The sequence below is a fragment of the Syngnathoides biaculeatus genome, chromosome 6 (assembly GCF_019802595.1).
Source record: "Syngnathoides biaculeatus isolate LvHL_M chromosome 6, ASM1980259v1, whole genome shotgun sequence".
In the NCBI taxonomy this organism is placed as follows: domain Eukaryota; kingdom Metazoa; phylum Chordata; class Actinopteri; order Syngnathiformes; family Syngnathidae; genus Syngnathoides; species Syngnathoides biaculeatus.
In genome coordinates this window covers 10,788,625-10,803,538 of record NC_084645.1, presented here as the reverse complement: position 1 = coordinate 10,803,538, position 14,914 = coordinate 10,788,625, and the positions used below count along the sequence as shown (strand labels likewise).

The window sequence follows — 14,914 nt, the reverse complement described above, 5'->3', positions numbered from 1 at the left end:
GAAGAGGAATTGAGTGGATGCAACATATCCAAGGACAAGAGTCAGTCACATTTCATACAGAATGAAAGATTTACAGTTTGTTGATTTACAGCAAACTAGAGTAAGGAAGAGGTGACGGTCGCCTGGACTGGCGCGAGTGTACACGTATACGTTTAGATTTACAACTGAATGAGAGTACAAAGAAGACATAAAGCATAGTGTTGTGGTGAACCATAAAAGGGAGACATTCACCAAGGACGGACATCTTGACGGGAGCAGCAAGGAGATGAAAGTGTCAAAGGTAGGTGATGGCTTCAAGGGGAGTGGTTGGCTGTGAGACATAAAAAATACTCAGTTTGTATGTTGAGAGTAATATGACATGGCTGGTTCTAATCTCCCTGTATTATTATTTACCACATCACCACGGTACTGTATTATCAAAAGTGCAATGTTAATTTTAACAAATCAAGTGATCATAGACCTTTGTGCACCGTGTCTCTAAATGTACAAGTACTATATTTACTGTGTTATGCGCTCTCCAATCGAAAAAAGAAACGTGTAATTTCTATTCCTTCTTCAAAAATAGACTTGTTACTTTTGTCAGCTTCTGCAGGTGATGAAACAATATAGAAGACTGCACAAACACAGAAAGGTAAAGTCAACCGTGGCTGAGATTTTGTTTGCTGAATTGTTGTGATTTGGGGGATTTATGGGGGAGGAAAAAAATACAGAGGAATGGAACCTTCCAAGATAGAAAAAAAATAATAGCAAAATATTTAGAGAAGCAGGATATTCCCCAACTGTGACCTAATTGATGGATAATATCTCGTGTTGTGTGCTAGATTTAAAGACTAAATTGCCTGTAGGTGTGAATGTGAGTGTAAATGGTTATTTATCTGTAATTGGCTGGCAACCGGTTCAGGATATACCCCACCTCCTGCCGGAAAATGGGTGAGATTGGCTCCAGGACTCCCGGATCCTTGTGAGGATAAGTGGTTTAGAAAATGGATGCTGACTTCTTTTTTTTAACTTTTTATTTTGTACATTACCTAAGTGCTTTTAACAGTCTGTACTTTTTCTTTTTACTTGAGCAAAACTGAGGAAATTAGACCGACTCCCCCCTCCCAAAATATATTTTATTTTGAAAATATACACCGGAAAAAAATGTGTGAGCGCGTTAGTCTGTATTCTGGCTTCGGGAAGGTGGTCCTGATCGACATTGACAAACACCGACCAGAAAAACATCCGAGGAGGAACGTTTGCAACGTCTAATGACAACTTTCAACTTGACATCGTATACGAAGGATACCATCAAATGCGGATTTGAGTCTAACCGTCGTTCTTAGGTGGTTGAGGGGGTTTGACTCTTTTAACTTGAAGAACGAATTTTGAAAAGTTATCGAGTTGAAAATGGAGAGGCCAGCAGAGTGATAGTGGGGTGAGGGGGCTGGATTTGGCATATTTAGAAGTCCTGCCCTGTTGCTAGCTTGCATATTAGCATGCTCAGCTTCGCCATCGCTATTTGGCACGATTGAGGTAACAATTCAACTTTGCTTTGATATGTTATTTCTAAGTTGTGTGTGGGTGCCTGTGCGGAATACTCAGTACTGACCCATTATACCAAAATGCTAAATTTCTGTCTTTGTGTGCGGAAAGGTTGGGCATCAGAAGGGCCTGGGTTGCTTAAACAAAACTTTTGGACAAATTCTCACAAAACCACGCATGACACTCTAGACTTCACTCATGAAATGGAATTGTTCAGAAAATATAGTAGTGTCTTAAAATGACAAGTAATCTGAGTTTCAGAAGCGACTTTTGCATAATGTCGCAGAACTTTTAGTTTTGCAGAGGTGTTAACGAAAGTGTTATGTTCTACGTTACAGAGTCTTCATCTTCACTTCACCAGCTTTGCCTGTGAATACATTGATGCTGACCTTGCGCTCTACACGCACTTTCATCGAAACCAATTCTTAAAGTTTGCACTTCTCTGTCCCAAGTGCAACCAAGCTCATGTTAAATTTTGGATGCTGCAGTGCTTTCCTTGCTTCAATTGTCACTGGATTCCGACGCACTGACTCTGTGCAGATATATCAGCACAGCAACAGATGGTGACATGGAGTAATCGCATATTTGCTGGAGAGAGAAGACATCCAACATGTTTGTGATATTGAGGTAATGAAATCTTGGACGTTTTGCATTAGTGGATGGATCTGATACATTCAAGATCAGTGACTGCTGATGCCAGCTGATTGGGACTTCAGTTCAATTCATGAACCCCCTGTCTGAGTCGGGCCGCAGCCTAGACGACGTTGAGTCGCCTGTTGCGGTGATGAGGCAGGGCTCCTGGTGGCCTGCTTGGCTGTCTGGGCTGAGTCCCCAAGTTATGTGATGGGGTGCAGGAACAGTAAGGTTCTCCCTGAGCCTCCAGGGGATGTTCAGTTGGACCTGGTCAAAAAGGTCAGTATATTGTTTAAACTGCACTCATTAGATGCATTAGTTGCTCAAGCTACAATAAACCGCTGCAAATTTTGATTGATGCTTATTTTATAACATGATTAAAAATGGCCATGGAAAATACTGTTAATAAGAGTAAATCGAAGCCATAATTATTTTTAAATGGTTTTTTTTGGCTAAATTTTATTAACTGTGTGGTAAATTGTTATATTTAAACATGATGAGAGAATCTGTATCAGACTATTGTAAATATCTGTTTGCTAGTAGGTAGAATAATGCTATGTGAAAATGGTCATGAACAGCTTTCCATAGCAAATATTGTGTTTGCCATCTTCAGACCATTTACGCAAAATTATCCACCCCCACATTGATTCATTTATTTTCTTCCAAAAAAAACTTTCACAGATGGGGATTTTCAGTAAATTGTGAGTGCTTGTAATCTTTGCTGTGTTGAGGTGTTTAAACTGTTTTATTGGTGAATTGAAAACTGCAAAAACATAGTATACTCTATAGAGTTTATAAATAGTAATTGAATTATTCCTATGTTCACTTGCTGTTACCATATTGTCCCTTCTAAAGCAGCAATGGCACTATTATAACTAAGTTCATTACTAGCCATGCTGAAATTCAATTGTGAGCAGTGAGGGCATATTTAAATTTTTGATGACATCTAAACTGACATAAAAACTTGTAGAAGTTATTAAAGTTATCCAATAAAGCCTCAGTCCAACACATCCATTCATCCATTTTCTGAGCCACGTATCCTCACGAGGGTTTTGGGAGTGTTGGAGCCTATCCCACCTGTCAACGGGCAGGAGGCAGGATACACCCTGAACAGGTTGGCAGCCAATCACAGGGCACGTGGAGACAGACAACAGTCGCACTCACAATCTCACCAAAGGGCAATTTAGAGTGTCCAATTAATGTTGCATGTTTTTGGGATGTGGGAGGAAACCGGAGTTGTCGTAGAAAACCCACACAAACACGGGGAGAACATGCAAACGCCATACAGGCGGGGCAGGGATATGAACCCCAGTCCTCAGAACTGTGAGGCCAACTCTGCAGCTGCTCCACCGTTCTTCTAAAACACTGAAAAGAGGTTTATTACTGGTTTATTACTATCACATGACATTGACACATCAGGGTGTAAAAAGTATTACGTTGGCAGTATCTTGGAAGTATGTTAAAGTGAGTTGAAGAGCTTCATTGAGACAAAAAAGTAGTGCTTTGCGGCCATCTTGACAAGTGTAAACCTATTTAGGAGGATTTCAATTACTTGAATATTTTTGCTATTTACAATAGGGTGTGGTCCCTACTCCCCAATAATACAGTATTCCCTTCTGAATGAAGTCTGAACCCTGCTGCACACAGCAAAAACCTGCATATGTTGCCCCTGGAAGGGTTTCTAATTCTTTATAGGTACCACAAGATGGTAGCAAAGTACTGCATGAAGTTGCTTAACTCATTAGACGGAGTTCCTTACCAATAGATCCCACATGATGGTTGCAAAGCACTACACAGAGCTCCTCAACTCACTTCAGCATTGTTCCCTTGCACGAGGATGCCACAAGGTGGTGCCAAAGCAATACCGTTATAATATGTATTATATGAGACAGGGCTTAGGCCCGAGTATAAAACAGTGAAAAGGTGGGTTGTTGAGTGACAAACAGGAGAGATTCACCATTAGGTGATTTTATGTTTTTTTTTTCTCTTCCTTTCTGTGTCTCCTTAATGTTTCATCTGGGACTGACTCAAATGTATTTTCTTTCAGGTGGATCCACCCCCTCAAACAGACATCTACAAACACTTCATTCGAGGAGATGGTACAGCGAGCAAGGCTGATGGAGTGGGAAACGACAAGGTGGGCTCCACCTCCCCATCTCTTACACAGCAGGCACAAGCTGCCACTACTGTCGCCTCCACCCAACACCCTAAAAATTCATCTGAGGTGTCAGACCCTCAACGGAAAAAGGTGGCCAAATATCGAGCCAAGTTTGACCCACGAGTCACAGCCAAGTACGACATCAAAGCTTTGATAGGTCGAGGGAGTTTTAGCAGAGTTGTTCGCGTGGAGCACAAGAGCACTCGGCAGCCGTATGCCATAAAGATGATTGAGACTCGGTACAGGGAGGGAAGGGAAGTTTGTGAGTCTGAGCTGTGCGTTCTTCGACGGGTTCGCCACACCAACATAATCCAGCTCATGGAGGTCTTTGAGACAACCGAGCGTGTTTACATGGTAATGGAACTGGCCACCGGAGGAGAGCTGTTTGACCGCATCATTGCTCGGGGCTCCTTCACGGAGCGAGATGCCACTCGGGTGCTGCAGATGGTGCTGGATGGCGTCAAGTATCTCCACACTTTGGGGATCACACACCGAGACCTGAAGCCCGAAAACCTGCTGTATTACCACCCTGGCGCCGACTCTAAGATCATCATCACTGACTTTGGACTGGCCAACAGCAGGAAGAAGGGAGACGAGTGTCTGATGAAGACCTCCTGTGGCACGCCCGAGTACATTGCCCCTGAAATTCTGGTGAGGAAACCCTACACGAATGCTGTCGACATGTGGGCATTGGGAGTGATCTCATACATCCTGCTGTGTGGAACCATGCCCTTTGAGGATGACAACCGTATGAGGCTCTACCGTCAGATTCTCAAGGGGAAGTACAGCTTCTCTGGAGAGGTAAGGAGTTGCCAAAAAACACACATTTGCATAATCTTTTCATATTTTGGGGAAAAAAAAAACAGGTTTATTGTGTTGTGGGTGTATTATAGAGACATACATGCAATCAAACGCTTTATGGCGAAATTCACCGTTTTGAATTCAAAATAGCCCATTTACATGAAACCATTAGAGCCTATGAGTTTTTTTCATGGATGTAGCTGTGGCTGTTGCTGACATCATTGGTCAACTGGTTGCTAGATCCCTTTCACACTTCCACCATCCACACATGTAATTTCTGAATATTACCCCACGCGGGTTCATGCGAGTACATTAGCCTGAGGTTTCGCCTGTGTGCTCGGGACCTGGTTTGGCTAAGTCACAGGAGTTGACGAGACAAGGAAAAAAACTTCCACCACTTCTGATGTAAATGTTGGTTGCTGCTTTTATTTATCAATTATTCAGCAAATATTTTCTGCACGAGACTATGACTTTGACTTCCACTTTGGGTGCTGTTTGCATTGATTCATTTGAAAGGGAATGGATGGGCAGCAATGTACCTTTTTGCTAATATTATGCAGTTTTTATGCTGAATACGAATCTTAAATCCATTACATTTTTATTTTTAGATTATCTGCAACAAATGATTGCACATTGCTGTATCCGCCGGAAAATTACGGAAACTTGGCGGAGAAAACCGATCAGGGGTGTGACGTAGGACGTTGTGACAACAAGATAGATCCTGTAGGAATACACTGGAAGAACGACGATGAATTTTCTGATAATTCAAGCGATGAACATTATTCTGAAGGGTCCCATGAAGACGGTGAAGAATACGAGCTTTATGAAGGTGTTAAAGGTTATCAGTTTGAGGCAGTTAGACAGCACACATGTTCAAATGCAGACAAAATGGTTGACTATAAAGAAAGTGCCAAGCATGGAGCAGGATATGCCTCGTGTTGGAACTATTTACTGGTAAGCGTTTGTGACATTCTTGTTTGGTTTAGTTAGTCATAAACTGCTAAATAGTAAAGGCTTCTATATCCAGAATGTATAAACTACGTTTTCGGTGTTGTTTTGAAATTATGGAAACACCGAGTATTTAGTGATTTGGTACGTGATAACCGCGACAACTCCTGGTCATCGTAATAATGAAGTGATGGCCATTCGTGTTTACATTTGACAAAGAAAAACAACAGCCTTCTTGTATTGTACTTAACCAATTCCAATGAAGTTGGAATTTTTTAACCATAAATAAAAACAATACAATAATTCACAAATTATGTTCAACATATATTTCGTGGAATAGACTACAAACACAAGATATTTAATGTTTGAACTCATAAAATCTATTGTTTTTAGCAAATAATCATGAACTTGTTATTTTATAGCTGCAACACATTGCAAGAAAGCTAAGACAGGTGGCAAAAATAAAGTTGAGGAATGCTCATCAAACACCTGTTTGGAACATCCCACAGGTAAACCTGGTAATTGGGAACAGGCAAACATGGGCTAGGTTCAGGTCTTTCTGAACAAGTGCATGAGGGAATAATTGAACAGTTTAATGACAATGTTCCTCAACGTACAATTGCAAGGAATTGATGGATTTCATCATCTACAGTCCATAATATCATCAGAAGGTTCAGAGAATCTGGAGACATCACTGCATGTAAACGGCAAGGCCGAAAACCAACATTGAATGCCTGTGAGCTTTGATCCCTCAGGCACTGCATGATAAACCGTCATTATTGTGTGAAAGATATCGCCACATGGGCTCAGGAACACTTCAGAAAACCAATGTCAGTAAATACAGTTCGGAGCTACATCCGAAAGTACATCTTAAAACTCTACTATACTACTACTACTATACTATCTACTATACTCTGGGCCTAAGCTTGTCCAAGATGAACTGATACAAATTGAAAAAGTGTTTTGTGGTCTGACAAGTCCAAATTTCAAAATGATTTTGGAAATTGTGGATGTTGTGTGATCTGGGGTAAGGAAGAAAAGAACCATCCTTTGTTAAGGACACAAAGTTTAAAAGCCACTATCTGTGATGTTATGGGAGTGTGTTGGGTAACTTATACATCTTTGAAGGCACGATTAATGCTGAAAGGTACATACAGATTTTGGAGAAACATGCTGCCATCCAAGCAATGTCTTTTTCATGGACGCCTCTGCTTATTTCAGCAAGATGTCAAACCATATTCTGCAAGTATTACTACAGCGTGTTTTTTTTAGTAAAATAGTGCAGGCACTAGACCTGCTTGCAGTTCAGACCTGTCTCCCATTTACAAATGTGTGGCGCATTTTGAAGCGTAAAATACTTCAATGGGGATCCTGGACTGTTGAACAGCTGAAGCTGTACATCAAGCAAGAATGGGAAAGAATTCCACCTACAAAGCTTCAACAATTAGTGTTCAGTTTACAAACATTTATTGAATGTCACTCAAACAAAAGGTGATGTAACAGAGGGAACCGTAAACAGGACCCTGTCACAGCTTTTTTGGAACATGTTGCAGCCATGATATTCGCTCATCAGACTCCGCGTCATTCCCGTTCGAAGAACCATCCGCAGCTGCCGGTCCAGCGCTCCGGGGTCCTTTGTTTACGCCCTTAATGTCACTCACTTCGGCCTCCAAGTAGTCCGACTCCACGTCATTCTCGTCTGAAGAACCATCCGAATATTCAACATTTACAGCAACAGGTTCAAATCTGTCTAGAAGTATTCCTCCATCTTCCTGATCAACCAATACTGCTATTTGTTCATCAGATGAGGATAAATCCAAGAAATCAGCGCTGGGCATAAATGGTGTCCCATGTAATCGAGCGTTTGGGATGGCACGTAACACGTGACATCCTCCCAAGTAGGTCATGTAACACGCGAAAATGACAGCACCCCTGAAAATTCATAATTGTCGATTAAAAATCTTCTTAAAACACTATTAAAGGATTTTACATCAGATTGTCAAAATAGAGTACATATTACATGACCTCTTGGATACATTGTTCATGCAAACCACTGGATTTCCCCTTTAACAACATATCCCAAATTCATTGGAATTGAGTTTGTAGTACTCGTCTGCCACTGTCTTCCAAAATGTGGATATTTGGCCTCACTTATAGAAAACAATGTGCAGTCACTTTCAGATGTGTTGTATTGTGTCTAACCCTAAACATGTGGGCCCACACACGGAAACACACAGCATTTTTTTAATGTATTTTTTATTTTATTGACGTTCATGCTGTGGTAACAAAGTAAATCAGAAGTATCTACTCAGTACTTCAGGAATAATTTCCCTTCGTACTTTTTGCTTCAACCCAATTTTTTGGTGGACTACTTTTTACTCGTCACAATATTGTCAAGTAACTGTACTCTTAATCGAGAACAATGTTAGGCTACTCTACTCTTACGTTTAAGACAAAATTTTGCTCATCGGATCAGCCCATGTCATATTTGTTGCACTGGTCTTTTTTGCACTGAAGTGCTGTGGGTTGTGACCCTAGTTGTGGTCCCAGCGGAGCCACAAAGCACACGTACCATAAGCGACATTGCGATAAAATATTTTCAAAAAATCAATAGAGCGTATTATATTTAGGTTTGGATTAAAAAAATACATCACATTTTATAGCAGTATACAGGTACATAGTGGTATAAAAGCTATACATGAAATTTTTGATATGATATTCAATGTCTTATGTTACAGATTTATATATATTACAGTAATGTGCACCGTGTTGGATATGATTTTCAATCAATACGAAAGTCCGTTAATCATCTGACTCCAAATTGTGACCTTACCCAACCACCACCCATCCAACAATTTGCGCGCTCGTTCTGCAAGAGAAAGGACTAGGAAGCCGGCGTTTTCACACGCGAGTGGATTTATTCCTACAAAACTAGTACAAACACCTGGGTCTCGGGTCCCTCTCAATACAACCCTGTACGTCTCCATTCCCTCCAGCCGACGTACTCCACATCCGAGTTGCCCAGGACAATTTAAAAGTACAATCTACTAATTCACTATTGGTTATGTGTCCCCTGCAGTTATCCTCGGCGCTCTCTCATTGGTCTTTCTTTGTCCGCAGGATGGTGGGCCGACTCCTCGCGCCTGCGGTTGTTGACGTTTTGTTGCTCCCGTCTCCCTCTAGGTCAAGCGTCGCCCCACACCTGATTGTGGTCACCACCAACCGTCGAGAACATTCCGTTCTAGCACGCTATCTGCTGTAATCACTTTCTTGCCACATTCTCACACTGCAACTTTTCATCCTCAGACTTTCACACATTAAGCAGTATTGCAAATACATCGCCTTGTTGATTAACTTTTATACATTTCATTTCCTTTAACCGCCAATATGATCTCTGAACGCTGACCTCCGGGGGGTGGGGGAGGAGCTTCGCATTTTATGATTGTTAGCGTCGAATATTTGTTGCTACTGCACCAAACATCAGAATTGAATGCCCCTAAGTTTATATTTTGAGAATATAGAGAGCAGCAAATTGGTGGTGTGTATTCTACATTGGTAGAAGGGTTTTCCTGATTTTTTTTTTTTTAGGTCAATTTTGGGAGTGGACATTATACTTCAGGACGCATTATACTCAAGAAATTACAGTAAGTCTTAGTAAGGTAGTAGCAGATGGTTTATGCATGCCAAGGGTGCTCAATGTGTCGACCGCGAGGCATTTTGGTTGATCGCGTGCCAAAAAAAAAAAAATTTGCGCACCGCTGATGTCTCTTCGCACATATATTTGGCGTTGCGCACATTAAAAATTAAATCCAACGTAAATTGAAAATATTACATACAGCTATTCAGTTTGTGGCATCTTCCAAAGTGATTCAATGAGTGAGGTAGATTAGGTTGCTGAATTCAATGGCACAATTCACTTACGTACTGTAAAAAATGAAGAGAAGCCACGGTTTCTTTTAGGCGGCACACGGAAGTTTCTCTAACAACAACTTGCTGCTGGCTACACTTTTTTTCGTAGTTTACCTAACACCGCCCCCCTCGGCTCTTAAAGGGGTACACTCCTAATTACGAATGTTAGAGTTATGCAGCCCATCAATGTGGTTTATAATGTCAGCATCCTGATCCACTGCCCACCACCGGTTCTTTAGTAAGCAACACAGTCTGCCTAACAGAGAGCAAAGATGAGCTACACATGCTACTTATGTTTACTCTTGAGAATAATTGCGAAAGTTAAAAAAGGAATGGTGGGACGGTGGATCAGCTGGAAATCTTTGGCCTCACAGTTCTGAGGACCCAGGTTCAATCCCAGCCCTCCCTGTGTGTAGTTTGCATATTCTCCCCGTGCTTGCATGAGTTTTCTCCGGGTACTCTGGTTTCCTCCCACATCCCAAAAACATGCAACATTAATTGGACACTCTAAATTGCCCCTAGGTGTGATTGTGAGTGCGGCTGTTTGGCTCTACGTGCCCTGCGATTGACTGGCAACCATCTTAGGGTGTACCCCACTTCCTGCCTGTTGACAGCTGGGATAGACTCCGGCACTCCGTTACAGTTACAGTTAAGGTAATGCTTTCTTGTGTCTTTCCACAGCCGTGGCCCAGTGTCTCCAACCTTGCCAAAGACTTTGTGGAGCGAATTTTAACAGTGGATCCTAGCTCGCGGCTGACTGCTGGCCAGGCGCTCAAGCACCCCTGGATCGTCAGCATGGCTGCTGCCTCCTCCATGAAAAACCTACAACGCTGTATATCTCAGAACCTGCTGAAGCGTGCGTCATCTCGCTGCCATAGCACCAAGTCGGCCCAGTCTACGCACTCCAGTCGTTCAACCAAATCCAACAAAGCTCGTCGTGTTCGGGAAAAAGAGCTGCGTGAGTTGAACAGACGCTATCAGCAGCAGTACAATGGCTGAAGCATAACTTATTGTGGGGACTGAAAAGGTCAAATAGGTATCGGTACCCCCAAAAAGAAACTCGGAGAATAACCTGTTTCAAACGCCTTGACAAACAAACTTCGAGGAAGTTCCTGTTGCCATCAAAACTGTAGAATAAATCAAAATGATAATCCCTGAACTTTGAAGGACCTACTTTTTATAGCATTTTTTTCCAATTATGTTTTACCACATTGTCATCTCGCATTCCATTTATCCATCCACTAACTGGTTGGAGTACTTGTTTCCTTTTATATTGTTGTTTCATGTGTCTTGACATGTATTTATTGATTAATGTGGGCAGTCTTCATTCAGTTGGTCACTGGAATAATGACCTTACATGAGGATCTGTTAAACAGTGGTTGGGCTAATTAAGTTACTTAAAAGGACAGTAAACATTCCCTCACACCCTCTTGATTGATGATAATTGCTGTGAATTTATGTACTATTTGTCTTGAAGAGTGGCCGCTGGAGATTTGCAGCAACATCGACGCGACCTTGAAAGGCAAAAATGAAGGCATGTCTTGCCTTCCGTCTAAGATTATCTCATCTTGCCATAATTGCTCTGTTTAGTACTTGTGTTTTTAACCTGCCAAAAGACTGTGAATGTGATTTCTCTTTTCAGTATCGTAAAACCACACAGCCCAGCTCAAAGTGCCTTACATAGAAGTGTAGACTCACAACTGAAATTGTTGCTCCTTCCTTTTGCAATGATTTTTGATTCTCAAGGTTATGTGGCCGTTTAACCTAGTGCCCTATATTTGTCATGGGATTCATGAGAAAACCTGCAAGTTGCACCTGACAATTTTAAATATTGACTACATTGTTTCAAAACCAGGAAACCCAAATCTTGTTTTTGAATTGCAAGACACTGACTAGACTGAAACCTTTATTTTACTATTTGTAAATGCATAATATTTGCATTTATTGTCAAATGACGAGTGAAGGCATTCCATTGATTTGCTTTTTTTCTTTAACCTTCACTTGGAATGCTACAATGATGTTCCTATTTGTAACATCTGGGCAAATATTGGTACAGCTGCTCCTAAATCATGTTAAGTTTCACGCTGTCTCGTAGTTTCGAAGACTTACCCATTAATGCACTCTTCACTGACAGCTAGACCAAGAAAATCCACAAGTCCTGTGAGATTTACATCACAGTTGAATTACCAACGTTTGTGACTAAATGCCACTTCAACTTTAAATTACAATACTAGCAGATGCAACTATGCAGCCTCTGTGTGAGGTTAATTCAAGGTGGGAATAATACATTTCCTCTTATTTGCACTTGTATTGAAAAACAAAATTTTCCAACCAAAAATTTAGATAATCAGAAAGTATTCATCAAAAAGAGGTTAGAAAGGCCCAGAAACTCTGTTAGATACTGTAGATGTAAAAAGCCTTTATATGTGGAATTTAAAACTTTTTTTTTTTATTAGCCTTATTACAAGATTTTTAAAATTATAGTATCCAACTGAGTGCTTGATTTGACATGGAATTCCTTCCAACTTCTGTTCTGGTGCATATTCAACCCTTCCAAGAACACCAGGGGATACAAGATAGCAGCAGCACTCTAACTGCCTTTTGTTGAAAACTGATGTTGTTTTGGCCAGAAAGCAAAATTCATATTTTATAATTAAAAATTGCTACAAGTTTAAGTGTACTTGAAAGGGTGCATGTTTGTAAAAAGCTAGTTAGACCTGGAAAACAGTTTCTTTTGACAGAAATTCTTCGACACTTCATTTTTAACTGTTCAACTTTCACACCTGAATATTTCAAGCATCGTCCAACAGTTTCCCAAATATGGAGTTTTATGGTGTTATTTTGTGTTTTGAGTTCCTTGAGCACTTAATGGAGAAAATGAAATGATTCTCCTACAAGCACAGTATTATACAATCAACGTATATATTGTTTTAATATGCTACAATTTCTTCAATGAAAATGTTGCTGTGATTTACAAACAATTAGGCTGTTTGTGAACTTTTTTTAAAATACTGGAAACAGCTGCATGAGCCATTTTAGCTGACCTCAGTGTTTTGATCAATGTTTGCTTCACTTTATTTTCTAGCACTCATTCTGTTGCATAAATGCTTTCTCATACACACCAGGTTGTGCTATCCTGTTTTGAGTCTTCTTTTTTGTCTTCCACAAAACAGTAATTGAGGCTATCATAAGAGCTGACATCAATACACTTTTGTCGACTCAGGCAGCTGTTTGATGCCTCATTTAGTTGCGGAAACTGATGCTCATTGTTGTCTTAGCGGATTCCCTTTATACAATGTCTTTAAAGTCTTATTAGATTAATTTCTCATGAAGTATAAACTTTTAAAACAATAAATCATTTGATGGGCTTGTGTTCTCTAGCTGTGCCAAGTACCTGAGAACATGAGAGCTGTTTTAATAACTAAAGTCCTTAGTTTTGCAGAATGGCAGCACAACAATACTTTCGAGTTTTTGTATGTACATATAATTGTGTGATGTGATATAAACGACAATGCCCGAAATTAAGTTGAGAGCAGTTACCCAAAAGCATTTGTTTTTGATAGTATGTATAAATAAGTGATAACTTGTTGATTCTTCATTACCATTTTGTTTGTCTAGAACAATGATGTGCCAATAATGATTTAAAAAAAAAAAAGTTGTTGCTCCTGAATTTTATTTTTACTCTTACTACTGTATTTCTGCAATTATTTTTTGGTTTACACACTTTTTTGTGACTTCTATAGTGGGGTAAAAACTATTTACTAGTTTTAACTAGTTCTTTCACTTGGAAAGATGAGAGACCTGTAATTTTCATCAGGTATATCTCACCTATGAGAGACGAAATGGGCAAAAACAACAGCAAAAAAGTCCACAAACTCACGTTGTCTGATTTGTAAATAATTAGCAAATTGTGGTGGAAAATAAGTATTTGGTACCCGTTTGAACTTTTGAACTTGTTAGTATAAAAGACATCTGTCCATAACTATTACCAAGACCAAAGTACTGCCAAGGGACACCAGAAACAAAATTGTAGACCTATACCCAGCTGGGAAGACTGACTCTGCAATAGGTAAGCAACTTGGTGTGAAGAAATCAACTAAGGGAGCAATTATCAGAAAATGGAAGACACATAAGACCATTAATAATATCCCTCAATTTGGGGCTCCACACAAAATCTCACCCCAAAGGGTCAAAATGATCACAAGAACGGTGAACAAAATCTAAGAACCACATGAGGGGAACCTAGTGGATGAGCGGCAGAGAGCTGGGACCAAAGTAACCAAAGCAAAGTAAATTTAATTATTTTGCGCATTTCATACACAAGGTAACTACCTCAATGTACTTGAAATGATTAAAAGCATTTGAATACAAAGAAACAAAACATTTAAAGCAGGGGGGAAAAAGTTAAAATGACAAAAAAAATGAAAATTAAAGAATAATTAAAACAGCGTACAGTGCAAAATTATTATAAAGTGGAAATACTCGAACAGTTTTCAATCTAGATTTAAAAATACTCAGACTTGGGGCTGATGTCACCTCTGTTGGCAACTTATTCCTTTTGTGCACAGTATAATACTTAAATGCTGCTCCACTATGATTTGCTTTCTTTGCCGTGTTTGCGCTCCACTATTTGACCCGAGTGTCAAGCTTAGAGCCCGACTGGGTTTATATTCCGTAAATATTTCTTTGATGTACAGTATTAAGGACCTACACCATTTAGTGATTTATAGAGCAGTAGCAGAACTTTCTTTTCTAAAGCTGACTGGAAGCCAGATAAAAGACTTTAGAACTGGAGATATATGGGCTGACTTCTTTGTTCTGGTCAAAACCTGAGCTCCAGTATTGTGACTGAGCAGCAGCTGTTTAATGCACTTTTTAGGGAGTCCAGTTAGAAGACTATTGCAATAGTCAAGTCTGCTTGAGATAAAAGCATAAATGAGC

At 40.2% G+C, this 14,914-nt stretch overlaps 1 protein-coding gene across 2 annotated transcripts; it reads left to right on the top strand.

The window, feature by feature from the left end:
• Positions 1-240: 240 nt before the first annotated feature.
• Positions 241-13,602, top strand: pskh1 (protein serine kinase H1). 2 transcript variants are annotated; one of them, XM_061822263.1, is made up of 4 exons: positions 241-631; positions 1,863-2,436; positions 4,205-5,116; positions 10,655-13,602. In XM_061822263.1, the coding sequence occupies exons 2-4, from the start codon at positions 2,368-2,370 to the stop codon at positions 10,970-10,972; spliced, it is 1,299 nt and encodes a 432-aa protein (XP_061678247.1). In that variant the 5' UTR covers positions 241-631; positions 1,863-2,367; the 3' UTR covers positions 10,973-13,602. The 2 variants fall into 2 exon arrangements, with proteins under 2 accessions (XP_061678247.1, XP_061678246.1); XM_061822262.1 differs by lacking the exon at positions 241-631 and adding an exon at positions 727-1,515.
• Positions 13,603-14,914: the final 1,312 nt, after the last annotated feature.

What these genes read in the sequence shown, in the direction of transcription:
- pskh1 (XM_061822263.1), top strand. Translation starts at nt 2,368, where the DNA reads ATGGGGTGCAGGAACAGTAAGGTTCTCCCTGAGCCTCCAGGGGATGTT. An exon ending in AGTTGGACCTGGTCAAAAAG is followed by an intron (nt 2,437 to 4,204) that starts GTCAGTATATTG and finishes ATTTTCTTTCAG; the next exon opens with GTGGATCCACCCCCTCAAAC. An exon ending in AGTACAGCTTCTCTGGAGAG is followed by an intron (nt 5,117 to 10,654) that starts GTAAGGAGTTGC and finishes GTCTTTCCACAG; the next exon opens with CCGTGGCCCAGTGTCTCCAA.